The sequence below is a fragment of the Nannobrachium achirus genome (assembly GCF_963921795.1).
Source record: "Nannobrachium achirus genome assembly, chromosome: 2".
NCBI lineage: Eukaryota > Metazoa > Chordata > Actinopteri > Myctophiformes > Myctophidae > Nannobrachium > Nannobrachium achirus.
Genome location: NC_137811.1, coordinates 27,149,702 through 27,164,899, shown reverse-complemented (window position 1 = coordinate 27,164,899; position 15,198 = coordinate 27,149,702). Strand labels below are relative to the sequence as shown.

Genomic DNA, 15,198 nt, shown 5'->3' with positions numbered 1-15,198 from the left:
AGTCCATGTCACCTAGCTGTGTTATCACCTGTGATGTCACAGTGATGTGTCAAGGGAATCAGCCGTGAACTTCAGAGATACACTGATACGTGGACAAGATGTGCCAGACATCACAGTGACATCAGAGCATGATGTCAGAGCGGCAAGCCCATAGACTGTAAAAATGTGGACACGTCCGTCTACACGCGGACAAGCTGTGACATTTCTCATGGTAAACTGTGACCTTCGGTCGCAACCAAAGTAATAGCAATAATAATCTGTACATTGAAACTATGATCTTTCAACAGGCTACATAACATGCTATCTAATTACATCTTAGCCTTTGCATCAGCCTGGAAGGTCGCTGATGCTAGGGATTACCATGACCATCATCAGCTGTTTAATGTTGAATTTTAATATGACGTGACAATAAAATGTGATTCTGGGATAAGATTAGGATAGGATAATAATTATGACCTTGCAATCAGATACCACTTCAAAATGGTATAAACTATACTGTAGCGAGTATCGAGTGGTTTTGGTCGCAGCCTTGGCCGTGGTCTTGCACCAGTTGGCTGGAGAGAGACAGTATCAGAGAGAAACGAGGCTGGTAAATTGGCGAGCTGTGAGGGAGCGCTGCAAACCATGAAATCTTATTGGACAATCAATCAGTCAATTTGCCCCCATCCATTCGATTCTGTAGCCCCACCACCACCAAATTGGAGAAGAGTCCTCCTATATAGTGGGGAAGTGTGGGTTGGCAATTTGGGAGCGCACTAGTGCTTTGGGGGCGACTCTACTTGAATTGCGTCACGGAAGCAAGCATCATCCCGGCAGGGGCGTCACAAGGGGTAGGAAAGTGGGACTGAGTTACCAGGGCCCAAGGTGGAGGGGCCCTAGTAACTTTAGCTATTGAAAAATAGCAGATCTACAAGCTCACAGCGCGGCACCGAGTGCCGCGCTGCGAGCTTGTAGATCTGCTATTTTTGAAAAGGTCGTGAAAATGTGCGCAAATCTTTGAATATATGTATTTTTTAAGCGAACATTTGTAACTCAAATTTTGCTTCTGGGGGGTCCCTGGAACTAAATATTTTGAGATGGGGGGTCCTTCACATGAAAAGGTTTGAGCATCACTGACATGGAAACATAGTTTTCTTGGCCCCCCCTTTTTCACGATTTTTCAAAAATAGCAGATCTACAAGCTCGCAGCACGGCACTCGGTGCCGTGCTGTGAGTTTGTATTATCTGCTATTTTTCAATAGTTAACAATCCTTGTACCCAGGGCCCAGAATTTGGTGTGACTCCCCTGATCCCGGGAAAGTGTTGGGGGAAAAAGTGACAGCTCAGTCAGACTCCAGGCGAGTAGGCAGGCACTGGAGGGTTTTCAAGAGGGAACAGCTGAAAATAATGACACCTTTTGAGGGAGTCAATTAGAGCTGAGAGCTGTCCTATCCTAAGCCTTCCATAATTGCTCTCGCGTAAGGCTCCTCTGCAATTTCATTTAACTATAATGCTTAAACGCCATCGTAACGACTGCGTGTCACACAGGGAAAATAGCAGATCTGCGAGTGGATGAGCTTACAGATCCGCTATTTTTAGGTTGTGCGATACCGGCTTGCAAAAATATATAAATCAGTCGAACCGCATGTATTTGCATGGAGAATAGGATCGAAATATAGCCTACCAGTATGGTGGAGACGACCAGTGATCGGTTGGATAAGGAATCGGACACGTTGGCTGATTTCCCCTTCTGGTTGTCGGTCATGTTCAGACCACTAGGAGGGTCCCAGGTTCCAATCTGAAAGAAATAACACCAACCCACATTAAATCATTAAACTGCTCACAGTTGGCAGGGAAAGCCTGTCAAGTCCAGTGTTGTATTAGAACAGTGGTTCTCAACCTTTTCAGGCCGCGACCCCCAAAATAATCATATTTTAACTGGAGACCATGCATGTAGATCGGCCATTTTTCACAATTTCTGCCTCTAATATTTGACAATATGTCCTTAAATTGTCACTTTAGAAATGCAAGATACCATCTAAAGACTTACTGTATGTTGGTTTGTTTACTGTTGACTTGAGTGAGGAAATAATGTTTCACATTAAGTTAATCATCTGGGGACCCCCCAAAATAATTTAGGGACCCCACTGGGGGTCCCGAACCACAGGTTGAGAACCACTGTATTAGAAGATGTTTATCCCAACTCACAATATCTGACACATTTTTATCCTTAGTTAGATTTTCAAGGAATCCACAGGATTCCATTTCAGTACAGTATGAAAATCAGATACTGTAGTAGTAGGTCATCCAATACAGTGACAGTCCTGTCGTCGTAACTTACATTGCCGTTTTGTTTTTGCATCATTAAATTTGTGTTTAGCTGAAAATAGCCCCGTGAAGAAAACATTGATTCATAAAAGTAAATTCAAGATGTAAAATGTTTTCTTGGCATCGACGTCAGAGACATAAGCCGGAGGAGAGGCAGATAATTTAAACCTAAAGTTCTAAATGCTTTGGGGGGGAAATGGTCGGCAGTGGTGTCAAATATACCGTAAACATATCGTCACTGTCGGGCAGAAACCTCGTATCTCCAAGTTTTTTTTCGCAAAGTAATTCACTGCTTCATCGTACAAGGCCGTCGCACAAAAGTAGTGAAAACAGCCGATCTACAAGCACACAACGCCTCACGGTGCGAGGCGTTGTGTGCTTGTAGATCGGCTGTTTTCACTAGTTTAAATCATTTAAAAAATGATAAATACAAAACAGTTTTGGACATACAAGGTTTCCACCCGTCAACGACGATATAGCAATACCCTCTGAGGCAGTGTGATGATGCTACGGTCATTTAAGCGTGCAGAAATGCAGTGCGGCAGAAGCGGGCAAAACACCACACTTTTGTGCACTATAACGCCATGAGTAAGGCAGTGAAGTAAAAGACTCTGCTTCTTCGTCCAAACCACACACACACAAACACAAACACACGCACACCCACGCACACGCACACACACACGCACACACACACACACACACACACACACACACACACACACACACACACACACACACACACACATACATACAACAATGCACGGCACCCTCAGGACACACTTGACAGCCGTGTGAACTCTCAACACTGTCAGTGTGGCTGCATGCTTGCTTACGGTGCCGAGGAGGCACCCGCAGGACACCATGTGATGGAGGAGATGATCTAGGATCTGAACCCCCGCGAACCCCACCCTCCCCCTCCGACTGTGTTGGGGAGAGAGAGTACAGGGGGGAGACGAGGGATGGAAATGCAGGTAGGGGGGAGGGGAAGGGTGGGTGGGTGGGTGGGCGAGGCTGGAGAGCGGATGAGAGGACGGAACGGAACGCTGCCCCCAGGCTCCTCCTGTCCTTTTCTCCCCCTCTCCTCTCTCTCTCTCTCTCTCTCTCTCTCTCTCTCTCTCTCTCTCTCTCTCTCTCTCTCTCTCTCTCCCTCTGTTTACGGTCTATGGAAACCACATGAAAGTCCCTGCAACATGCCAGCGTCATGTCCAGGGGATGTACTTGTACATTAAGCTGCCTCACGCTACAGAAACGGGCCTCGTGGTTCTGCAAAGCTTACTTACTTGAAGATCTGCGAGCTCAAAATGTGTAATATTTAGCTAAATATTAATTGGGCGTCCTTGACATGAAAATGTTTGATTTAAACAACATTATAGGAAGCAAGCCCAAATAAGCAACTACACTTTTCCCTAGCTGCCAAAAAAAAGGCAACCCACAACTACCAATATATCGTCCTTGTCGGGTGGAAACCTTGTATCTCCAAGTTTCAAATGTGTACATTTTTTTAAGTAAGTAAAGCCCTTCTTCATCATACAAGGCCGTCACACACAAGTAGTGAAAACAGCAGATCTACAAGCACACAATGCCTCGCGGTGCTAGGAGTGGTGTGCTTGTAGATCGGCTGTTTTCACTAGTTTACTTTAAATCATTCTTAAAATGCTAAAAGCAAAACGAACGGCTTTGGACATACAAGGTTTCCACCCGACAACGACGATATACAAGTGACTTTACCGAAATACAAGACCATAGGCGCTTATAATAAGCAGACATGGCAACACAGCTAGGCCACCAGCCTTGCGTCGCCCCTAACCAGCATCACTGCCAGGATCACAAACAGCCTCCACCACCATGCTTCCTCAGGGCTCCTCCCATAGCCTGAGACGAGCTTATAGTAATTGCAAATCAACTCTTTAATTCAGCCTTCATGAGTCTGGAGGGCTTCTGAAGGGGTTTTTATTAATAGAGTAAATTATTCATGGAGGTGCAGACACACACACACACACACACACACACACACACACACACACACACACACACACACACACACACACACACACACACACACACACACATACACACACACTCGCAGCTCGCATATTGGAGGTCAGGCATTGCAGAGAGACACACACACACTGGGGAGCATATGGACATGTGATGTGTCCATGATTCTGTGCGTGATTCTGTGTGTGTGTATGTGTGTATGTGTGTGTGTGTGTGTGTGTGTGTGTGTGTGTGTGTGTGTGTGTGTGTGTGTGTGTGTGTGTGTGTGTGTGTGTGTGTGCATGCGGGCACGGGCATGTACAGTAGAGTATGTGTGCGTATGCGTGTGCTGGTATTAAAACATGATTTAATATCTCTGTGGCGCTAGCTCTGTGCGCTACGCTAGCTTCCTTAAGTGGCCGCTAAACACTTGAGAAACCCTATTTCTGGCCACACATATACTGTATAGTACGCACTCCTACTGTTATAACTGTAACTGTAGGCATTCAAACTAAGGGGCACACACACACACACACACACGCACGCATGCACCCAGGCAGGCAGGCAGGCACGCACACACACACACACGCACGCACGCACATACACACAGGGATCTCATGACACAGATATTGGGGCAGACATGCATATAATGGCTGATTTGTACTTGGTTGTTCATCGTATCATGCACCTACAATAGCCGATCTACAAACTCACAATGCATCGCTGTGAGCTCGTATAGAACAGCTATTTTAGGGCATGCAGCACTGGTGCACAAGTTCAACAACGTATAAATCAGGCTTTAGCATGCACAAACCTACAGAGGTACTGTACAGAGTTGTCATACTGTACCACACGTACACGCGCGCACGCACGCACGCACGCACGCACGCACGCACGCACGCACGCACGCACGCACGCACGCACGCACGCACGCACGCACGCACGCACGCACGCACACACACACACACACACACACACACACACACACACACACACACACACACACACACACACACACACACACACACACACACACACACACTATACCTTCTCCAATCCCTCCTCCTTCAGGCTGATGACGTCCAGGTCAAAGTCTGTTCTTAAACCATTGGTCCTGTTGAAAGTGATCCTTCCTGTTAGGCCATCCCAGTGAGCCTGGGGAGAGAGAGAGAGAGAGAGAAAGAGTGGGAGAATGAGAGAGAGAGCGAGCCAAGATTTCAATGTCAGTACAAAGGCAAGAAGAGTGTTTGCCCTTAGATTGGGGGGTAGGGGTTCGATCCTCGGAATGGTCATACCAAAGATTCAAAAAATGGGACCCAATGCCTCTCTGCTGGGCACTCAGCATCAAGGGTTGGATTATGGGTAAGTCCCTGCGACATAATAGTGTCATGTCCAGGAGGCGTACTTGTACATCAAGCTGCCTCACGCTAAGGAAAAGGTGATAGGCTCGACTCATGGCTCGGCACGGCTTATTTACGTACACAGGAAAATATGAGATTCCCACTGTTTATCCCTAGTACAGTGGTTCTCAACCTGTGGGTCGGGACCCCCAGAAGGGGACCCCAGATGATTAAATTAATGTGCAACATTGTTTACTCACTCAACAGTAAACAAACCAACATAAGGTTTAAGTGTACTGTATAGAGGGCATCTGCACATTTCTAAAGTGACAATTCAATGACGTTTTAATACCTCTAAATTGACAAATTAAACATTGGCCAAATTGTCAAATATTAGAGGTAGATTGGCTATTTTCACAATAGAACCGTGTTGTACACAATGTAATTCCTCTGCTCTTAGTGCTCGTCAGGGTGGGGGAATGGGGGATCCCCAGTTAAAATATGATTATTTTGCGGGTTGCGGCCTGAAAATGATGAGAACCACTGCCCTAGTACACGGATAACTCCATGCATTTGAACGTGTTCATAAGCGCGAGCAGCTTTCCTTGGCCAAACTGTATGGACGCGGAGCAGTTTAATGTCTGGGACAGTCTTGCATGAAAGTGTCCCAAAGCTTTAGCAAACCGTTTCCCAGGTGTGGCCGTGGCCGACACGTCTCCACTGGCCCCCACGGGAGGAACGCGGTGGGTTTCTATAACAGCCTATAGACGCTGATGAGAAGGAGGACCCAGATCTGAAAGTGACTCAAAGAGGAGAGATAACTGTGTTCACTGACTCAGAAAGTAAGTTGAGAACAGAAGATTGGTGTCCTATATCTAAAGCCCTATTCAGTTGGGGCAACCTCTGAGTAAAAAGGGGTGGATACATAGTAAAATATGGAGTGTTAAATGAGAATTTGAAAAAGGAAAGTGGACCGGGTCCGGGATCCATTTATGGTACAAGTTGAGTTTCAATATGACTCTGGGTTTTACTGTGTACCTCGCGTTTCTTTCCGAAGGTGAACTGGCACGTGGCGAAACTTTTACTGAGGAGATTGAACTTTTGGCTGCTTTATCGTGTGTCCTTGAGGTGTGGGGGATTATTTTGTTTCAATAAATATAACAGGTGTGACCTATGTGACACAGCAGAAGAATTTGCACCAAATGCAATTCCAGAATAAAATAGTCAAACAAACAAGAAATGACAAGAAATGATATGTGGTAGCCCATAAAGAACAAAAAAACCAAGATGGCGCCGGCCAGGGCTGCTATGGTGACTACGTGTGTTGCATTCTGTCTGTTATTCGTGTTGTACGTGTCGTGTGAGCCTTCTTACACAAGAGAAGAGCTGCTGAACATTGGGTGTTCTACCCCACTGGACATTTTACCATCATTACTCACCCGTTCCACGGATGTACTGGATATTCTGCTGAGGGGGACAGCGTTCTTTGCCAGCGCTGTACGTTGGACCAGAAGACAACGGGGGAAGCGAGGAGGTTGTCTGGTTCGCCTACGGCGGAGAAGTTCGCGTCCACCGCTGCCAGGTATATTCCTCTGCAACGTGAACTCTTTACCCAATAAAATGGATGAACTCCGGATGCTTGTTTCACGGGAGAATGACTTCAAATCCACGGCTGTTTTCGCGTTCGTGGAGACAAAACTGACGGCGACAGTCCCAGACGGGGCTGTACAGTTAGATGGCTTCTCCGCGTTTCGCTGTGACAGAGACTTCGCTGCGGCTGGGAAGTCAAGTGGAGGAGGATTAATGTTCTTTGTGAACAACCGCTGGTGCTCTGATGTGACAGTGTTGCAACAACACTGTTCTCCTGCAATTGAAATGCTTTTCATCCTCTGTCGCCCATTCTATTCTCCCCGTGAGTTTAACGCGTTCCTCCTCGTGTGTGTTTACATTCCTCCGGATGCTGACGTCACCGCAGCAGTGGATACACTAGCAGAACAGCTGACGGGGGCGGAACGTAAATACCCGGACAGTTTTGCTGTGGTGCTTGGGGACTTCAACCAGGCTCATCTGAGTCGGGCTCTCCCTAAATACAGACAGCAAGTCACATGTGCTACTAGGGGTGAGAACATTCTTGATCACTGCTACTGTACCATCCCGCAGGCATACCATTCTGTCCAACGTGCTGCTCTGGGCAGGGGTGATCACCATCTCATCCATCTGATCCCTCGCTACAGGCAGAGATTAAAAATATCAAAACCTGTAGTGCGGAGTTTCAGAGTGTGGTCCAGTGAGGCAAGTGAGCGACTCTGTGCCTGGCTGGAGAGTGCGGGCTGTGACCAGGACTTTGTTGAGTGGGCGGGGCCTGAGGCTGGAAACAACCTGGATGAATACACGGACACTGTGACATCATTCATCAGCCTCGGCGAGGAGGTGTGTGTCCCCCTCCGCTACAGGAAGATCTACAACAACGACAAGCCCTGGTTTTCAGCCCATCTCAGGAGGCTGCGGTCGGAGAAGGAGGTGGCCAGGCGTAGCGGCGACGTGGCCTTGTTCAGGCGAGCCAAGTACGAGTTTGCTAAAGCGGTGAGGGAGGCGAAACACCGCTTCTCGGAGAAACTGCGGCAGCAGCTCTCTGAGGGGAACTCCTCCTCTGTCTGGAAAGGACTTAAAACCATCACCAACTATAAGTCCAGGTCCCCACAGGCGTCTGACAACCTCCCTCTCGCCAACGAGCTCAATGAGTTTTACTGCCGCTTTGAGAGGGAGAGTTTCCCCCCTGCCCTCCCCCTCCACCCCCCCCGGACACAACCACTCTTCTCCCCCCCAACCCCACCACCTCTCACTGTCACAGAGAGAGAGGTTAAGCTGCTGTTCAGGAGCCAGAACCCCCGGAAGGCGTCCGGCCCGGATTCTGTCTCCCCCTCCGTCCTGAAGCACTGTGCTGACCAGCTCGCCCCGGTGTTCACCAACATCTTTAACACCTCGCTGGAGCTCGGTCAGGTACCAGCATGCTTCAAGGCCTCGACCATCATTCCCGTCCCCAAGAAGGCCAAGGTCACAGGCCTAAATGACTATAGACCCGTCGCCCTGACCTCTGTGGTCATGAAGGTCCTGGAGCGCCTTGTCCTGGCCCATCTGAAGGGCATTACTGATCCTGTGCTGGACCCGCTGCAGTTCGCGTACAGAGCGAATAGATCCACGGAGGACGCCGTGAACATGGCTCTGTACCACACTCTAAAACATCTGGACACTACCGGCAGCTATGCCAGGATCCTGTTCGTCGACTTCAGTTCGGCCTTCAACACCATCCTACCATCCATCCTGGAGCACCAGCTGTCCCTGCTGCAAGTGCCTGCCTCCACTCGCAAATGGATTACGGACTTTTTAACCAACAGGTCGCAGCGGGTGAAGCTGGGGAAGAACATTTCCAGCTCCAGATCCACCAGCACCGGTTCCCCGCAGGGCTGTGTCCTGTCCCCACTACTGTTTTCCCTGTACACCAACAGCTGTGTTTCCCTCCACCCGTCGGTCAAGCTCCTCAAGTTTGCTGACGACACCACCTTGGTGGGCCTCATCTCCAAGGGGGACGAGTCGGCCTACAGGGGGGAGATCGAGCGGCTGCGAAGCTGGTGTGAAATTAACAACCTGGAGCTAAATGCCCTTAAGACAGTGGAGATGGTGGTGGACTTCCGGAAGGACCCAGCCCCGCCCCTTCCCATCATGCTGGGTGGCACTCAGGTGGACTATGTTGAGTCCTGCAAGTTCCTGGGGATGATCATCTCCAGGGACCTGAAGTGGGAACTCAATATCACTGCCCTCCTGAGAAAGGCCCAGCAAAGGATGTACTTTCTTCGGCAGCTGCGTAAATACAGACTGTCGAGGGCCATGATGACGCAGTTCTACACGGCCATCATAGAGTCCATCCTCACTCACTCTATCATCACTTGGTTCCCCGCTGCATGCGAAAAAGACCTGGTCAAGCTGCAGCGGGTGATACGCTCTGCAGAGAGGGTGATTGGCCGTCCCCTGCCCTCCCTCAAGTCCCTGCACGACTCCAGGGCGCTGAGGAGGGCAAGAAAGATCATGGCCGACCCCTCCCACCCTGGTCACGGCCTCCTCACCCTGCTCCCCTCTGGGAGAAGGATGCGGCACCTAGGGGCCAAGACAGAGCGCCACAAAAACAGTTTTTTCCCGTCAGCTGCCAGGCTGCTGGATGACGCTGGTTTCCCTTTTTCCCTTGCCCCTTAGGGACATCAGCAATATGTTGCACTATTGAACACTACTGCACTTATTTATATTATTTATTATTTATTTCTGCACGGTGTTGTTTTGTGTTTGTTGTTTTTCATGTTATCTGTGAAAAAAATATTGAATGCACACTGGTATGTTACCAAAGCAAATTCCTATGTGTGATACACAATGGTAAAATAAAGGAATCTGAATCTGAATCTGAAAAGCATTTTGTTTTCCCCTAAGAACAACGTAAAAAGAATTAGTACGGTACACAGAGTAAACTGAGTTTATCAAGGTCAACTGTCTGCCACTTTCAGCATTTTCTTCTTATATTTTGTTTTGAAAAATGCTGCAGCGCTAGCACTGTGGATTAGTGTTCTGATGATTAGTATTATCAGTGAACTTCTGCCTTTCCAGGAAAATTGTGAGCGGAATTTTTACGTTCCTTTTTTTAGTACGCAGCAAATTGCACAAATTAAAATCAACAGAAACCATCGCAAAACACTGCATGTCCTCAGGTGATTCAATCCTGTGCAAATACAATATACCAAGTACAGAATTCTAGAGGTATTCTAGAGGCCTACAGTAGCATATTGCTAATGAAGACATTGCATGCTGGCTCTAGGGGGGGTTATCTTGAGACATAATGTGGTCACGAGTTCAAGCCCCTGTACTGACAGCAAATCTAAGATTACATGCACTTATAACGGAGAGATAGCAAAGATAAGTGTCCTAGTAAAAAGGATACATTTGTCATCAAACTGTCTCACACAATAGAAATTAGAAAAAGGCCACTGCAGGTATAGTTTACTTATACACTGACATACACATATAATATGAATGTGGGCATAGGAGAATCCACATCTTCTATAGCTGCTGAAGCTGAACTGCAGGGATCCCATTTGTCTGTGACACGCAGGACATCACAATTCCTACTACTACTAACTGTGTTGAAATAACTCCACTTCCAGCTATAATGTGAGCAAATGTCCTTTTGAGAGGGCTGATACAGCGATGTGGCGCGTTGTACAGATAGTGTCGTAAAAGGCCGGCCAACTCCACATTAGCTCTGGTGTACTGCTGCCATGACCTGTGTTGCCATGTCTCTTTGGGCTTGTTATTGTGGGCTCGCCAGTAACTGGCGAGCACACTTTAGATATTGTCATTATTTATTTATTTATCTAGTATACTGTAGACGGGATCTTCGGTTCCGTTCTACTCCTACATACTTAGTGAGAAAATGAAAATAAAAACATCAATGTGTTCAGTTTACAGTGGCGAAGTGTGCTATTATTTTCTATAGCAATCGGCCAAATGGTGGCGCTGTAGGAAGCCTTCGAAAGTGCGATCTTTGAACAGGTATAGCTCATGCTGTGTTATACATACAGCCATGAAACCTGTATACACTTATGCGTCTCCTCATGCCGAACAACTTTTACCCTCTAACTTTTGACCTCTGACCTTTAGGTCTCCCACAATTCGGAATTATATGAAAAACAGTAAAAATCTATCTCCTCCTGGGATTTTCGCGTCAAGTGCACAAAACTTTTTTCACATGAACTTTGGACCAATACGGTCAAACTGTCTGGTTGGATTTCTTTTAAAGTGAAATATAATTTTTTAATAATTCAATATATATTGCGGTTTTATGCAAATTATTCTTCGGCCTCTAAATCATACATGCAAAGTTACACGTTCATGGCATTTGGCAAAGATGTGGAGGGTTAGTCAAAGTATCACTGAAACCAATTTTATTCCAATCGGCCAAAGGGGGGCGCTATACGAAGCGTCTGAAAATTCAAACTTCAAACGGGCATAAGTCATGACTCGTTTCGTTTGAAGACATGCAACTTGTTACACGCGTGCTTTGACTCAAGCGGAAGACATCTGTGTCGTTGTTAAGTAAGCTCCGCCCTTCGATTTTCCGCCACTTTGAGCAGTTTGTAAAACGCGTGAACTCGCTTTTATTCTGGAATTTTCGCGTCACGTGCACAAAACTTTTTTTACGTGAACTTTGGACCGATATCTAAAGATCTGTCAGATCGGATTTCTTTAACATTGAAACATGCTTTTTTAAATAATTCAAACAATATTGCATTTTTATGCAAATTATTCTTCTGCCTCTAAAACATACAAGCAAAGTCACATTTTCATGACAAAATAGTGTAGAGGGTTAGTTCAAATATCACTGAAACCAATCTTACCCCAAATGGCCAAAGGGGGGCGCTATATAATTTTGAGCAGTTTGTAAAACGCTTAAACCCGTTTTTATTCTAGGATTTTTTTTGCAATTTGCATGAAACATTCTACACGCAATCTAAGGACCTTTATCTAACATGCCTATGAAGTGCACACAAAAAAATTATAAAATAATAATAATAAATATAGCTGCAAGCAGCGATAAAGTGTCCAAAGCCAAAAACACCTCAAATCATGAACACAGCCTGGGATGTGAGTGAAATCTTGCAAGCACATTCCCAATAGGTCAAGGAACAGATACCAACCTTCTCACATTGGCCTGTTATAGCGCCACCAGCGGGTCAACTTTTGCACAACACATTTTTGGAACAAAATGGACCAATCTTTGACGTCAGTAACGTCAAAGAGAGCACTGCCTGCGATCTTGACATTTTGTGCTTTTATAGCCATTGTTTTCTGGCTTGAAGCGAGCCCACAATTGTTTCGAAGGAACAATATTTTTCTAGTTCTGTAAAGTTGCTTGTAAATATTGGTAGTTTTGTGGGTTGCGCTTCTAAAGTGTAGGGCTTGCTTTTAATGGAGGACAACAATAGTTTTTGGATTATTGTTTAAACCAGTGGTTCTCAAACTGTTTCATGTCAAGGACCCCAAAATTGGTCTTTGTCCACATGCGGGCCCCTCATCTGAAATTATAATTTGTGCCAGGCAGAGACCGCCGTACCAGCTTTGTGTTGTTAAAATGTTTCAAAAGATATTCCACATTTTGCACTTCTTTTTCATCAAGATTCTTTTGAAAATAGCATATCTACAAGCCCACAACGTTGTAGACCATGACTAGCGTTCAGCAGAGACAACGAAAGTGGCCATCAGACTAAACTGCAGCAGCTTTCATGGACACTGGCTTCTGCTCCCAGTGTGACTCTGTGCACTTAAAAAGGACTTCAGGTCAAATATCACCACATGAGAGAGTGGAGAGTGAAGGGAGGAGGAGAGAGAGAGAGAGCATAGTGTCCATGTCAGTTTCTAACAAGCAGAAACCTTGTAAAAAGGAAAGGGGGGGAAAGGACCCGTGTTCCAATGTGATCTAATGTAGTTATCATTTAGTCCCATGCTCTTAGTTAGCACTTCATTGGTCAAATATGTATGAAGCTCATACACAGACAGATTGGACCCCTTTCACACAAAATAGGAAATACAGAAAATGTCAGATCTCGGCGCTCAGCTCAGCACACAACGCTTCGGGATGCAACGTGTCGGCTATTTCCGAAATAGCCGAATTTAGTATGAAGGCGTTAATTTAATTGATTTAGAAATATGGAGATACAAGGTTTCTGCCGGAGACAGAGACAGAAAGAGAGAGAGAAGAGAGAGAGAGAGAGAGAGAGAGAGAGAGGAGAGGGCTAAAGATATGAGATTATTCGCACTGGCATAAGCTATTGTGAATCTTATATAAATATGTCCACATCTTTACAGCTCGTCGTTCCTCTGTAGCCACCAGCACTCTGTCCTCCCACCCACCCCCACGCACACAGAGCTGACAGAATGAGATTTAGCGGCGTTCGTGTGATCTCGCTTGGCTAACAGGGAGGGCTTTAGCGGGGTCCTAAATATAGGAGCGGCCAATTCCTGCCCATTTTAACTGACAGCCGGCGCTGCTTCAGATTAGTCCGTCCCAGTTTCTTCCCTCAAAGAATCTGGCACACTGAGGAATAATTACCGGAAATTAAGATAACTTAAGACCCATTCTCCATGAATGATTAATACTCAAACAGAGAGAGACTTTTGGTTCAAAATGGCTGCTCCCAGAGGAGCATGTGTTTGTGCGTGTGCGCGCGTGTGTATGTGTACTAGAGAAATGATTTCCATATAAATAAATACGCAGACATATAATAAGTCCTCTTTTTTTCGTGTCCTTGACTGCCTCTACTACTTCATAGTATTTTATTTACATTCGCCATCCATCTGTTCTCCTCTCCCACGCGTGCATGTGTGCGTGTGTGTGCGTGTGCGTGTGCGTGCGTGCGTGCGTGCGTGCGTGCGTGTGTGTGTGTGTGTGTGTGTGTCGTGTTGTTGGAGAGAAAATGTGTGCAAGTGAGACAGATGGAGAGAGAGAGAGAGAGGGATGGAGGGAGAGAGAGAGAGATGAGAGAGAGAGTAAGGAGACTGACAGAGGCATGGATAGAGATAGAAACAGACAGGCAGAAACAGACACTGAGCCGGGGGGGAGAGAGAGAGGGGGGACGGGGACGGGGGGATGGGGGGGGGGGGTGCTGATAGAGGTAGAGACAAACAAACAGAGCCAGGGAGACAGCGAGGAGAGGGAATAAGAGAGAAAACGAGAGAAAGGGAGATATGAAACGCTGATCAGTTTTTAGATCATTGGTTCTCAACGCAGGGTCCTTGGACCCCCACGGGTCCCTGGGGGAGTTCCAGGGGGTCCCTAGCTTTATAATTGATTGATGTAAAAATGTAACTGTGAGAAGGGGCATTGCCTCTGATGAAGACGCTACTGGCTATGGAAACGTTATAATCGTCCTGATATAACATAACATCTCACAAATCGTCAGTCGGGCAGAAATTTTGTACCTCCAAGTTTCACATTTTCGCAAAGTAAAGCCCTGCTTCATCATACAAGGCCGTTGCACAAAGGTAGTGAAAACAGCAGATCTGCAAGCACACAACGCCTCGCACTGCGAGGCGTTGTGTGCTTGTAGATCGGTTGTTCGGAACTGTTCTTGAATGTTTGACGCCCACCCAGGTGGAACTCCTTTTCTGAACCCTAAGGGTTCAGTTTGAATACTGTCAGAGTTACAGACTTGGAAGGATCAATTTAGACCCCTTAAGGAAGCCAGCGAGTCCCTGGTCCCCACTTTGAGAACCACTGGCCTAGTAGTGCATATGAATCTGGATGACCTTCAAATGAAAAGGGCTGAGAGAAGATATTTTCTCTTTGTTGTAATTAAAGTTGTTATTTCTTTCAGTCTTGAGCAGAATGACATCAAAGACACATATATCATCTGGCACATGGCACTTACATAAACAAGCACAGGTAATGTGCCACAACAGAAATCTAGTCACAACCACACATCCATCATTCTCACTGTGTCCTGCTTATACTATAAGCAAAACAGCTGCCTTTCAT

At 46.5% G+C, this 15,198-nt stretch overlaps 1 protein-coding gene across 2 annotated transcripts in view; it reads right to left on the bottom strand.

The window, feature by feature from the left end:
• The window catches only part of grik2 (glutamate receptor, ionotropic, kainate 2), a gene marked incomplete at both ends in the record, with an annotated part of 235,751 nt that overhangs the window by 79,195 nt on the left and 141,358 nt on the right, over positions 1–15,198 (bottom strand). For both annotated transcript variants that reach the window (XM_080737324.1, XM_080737325.1), the window contains 2 exons: positions 1,664–1,777; positions 5,332–5,439. In XM_080737324.1, the coding sequence (XP_080593450.1) occupies positions 1,664–1,777; positions 5,332–5,439 (222 nt within the window). The remainder of the gene's footprint in view (positions 1–1,663; positions 1,778–5,331; positions 5,440–15,198) is intronic.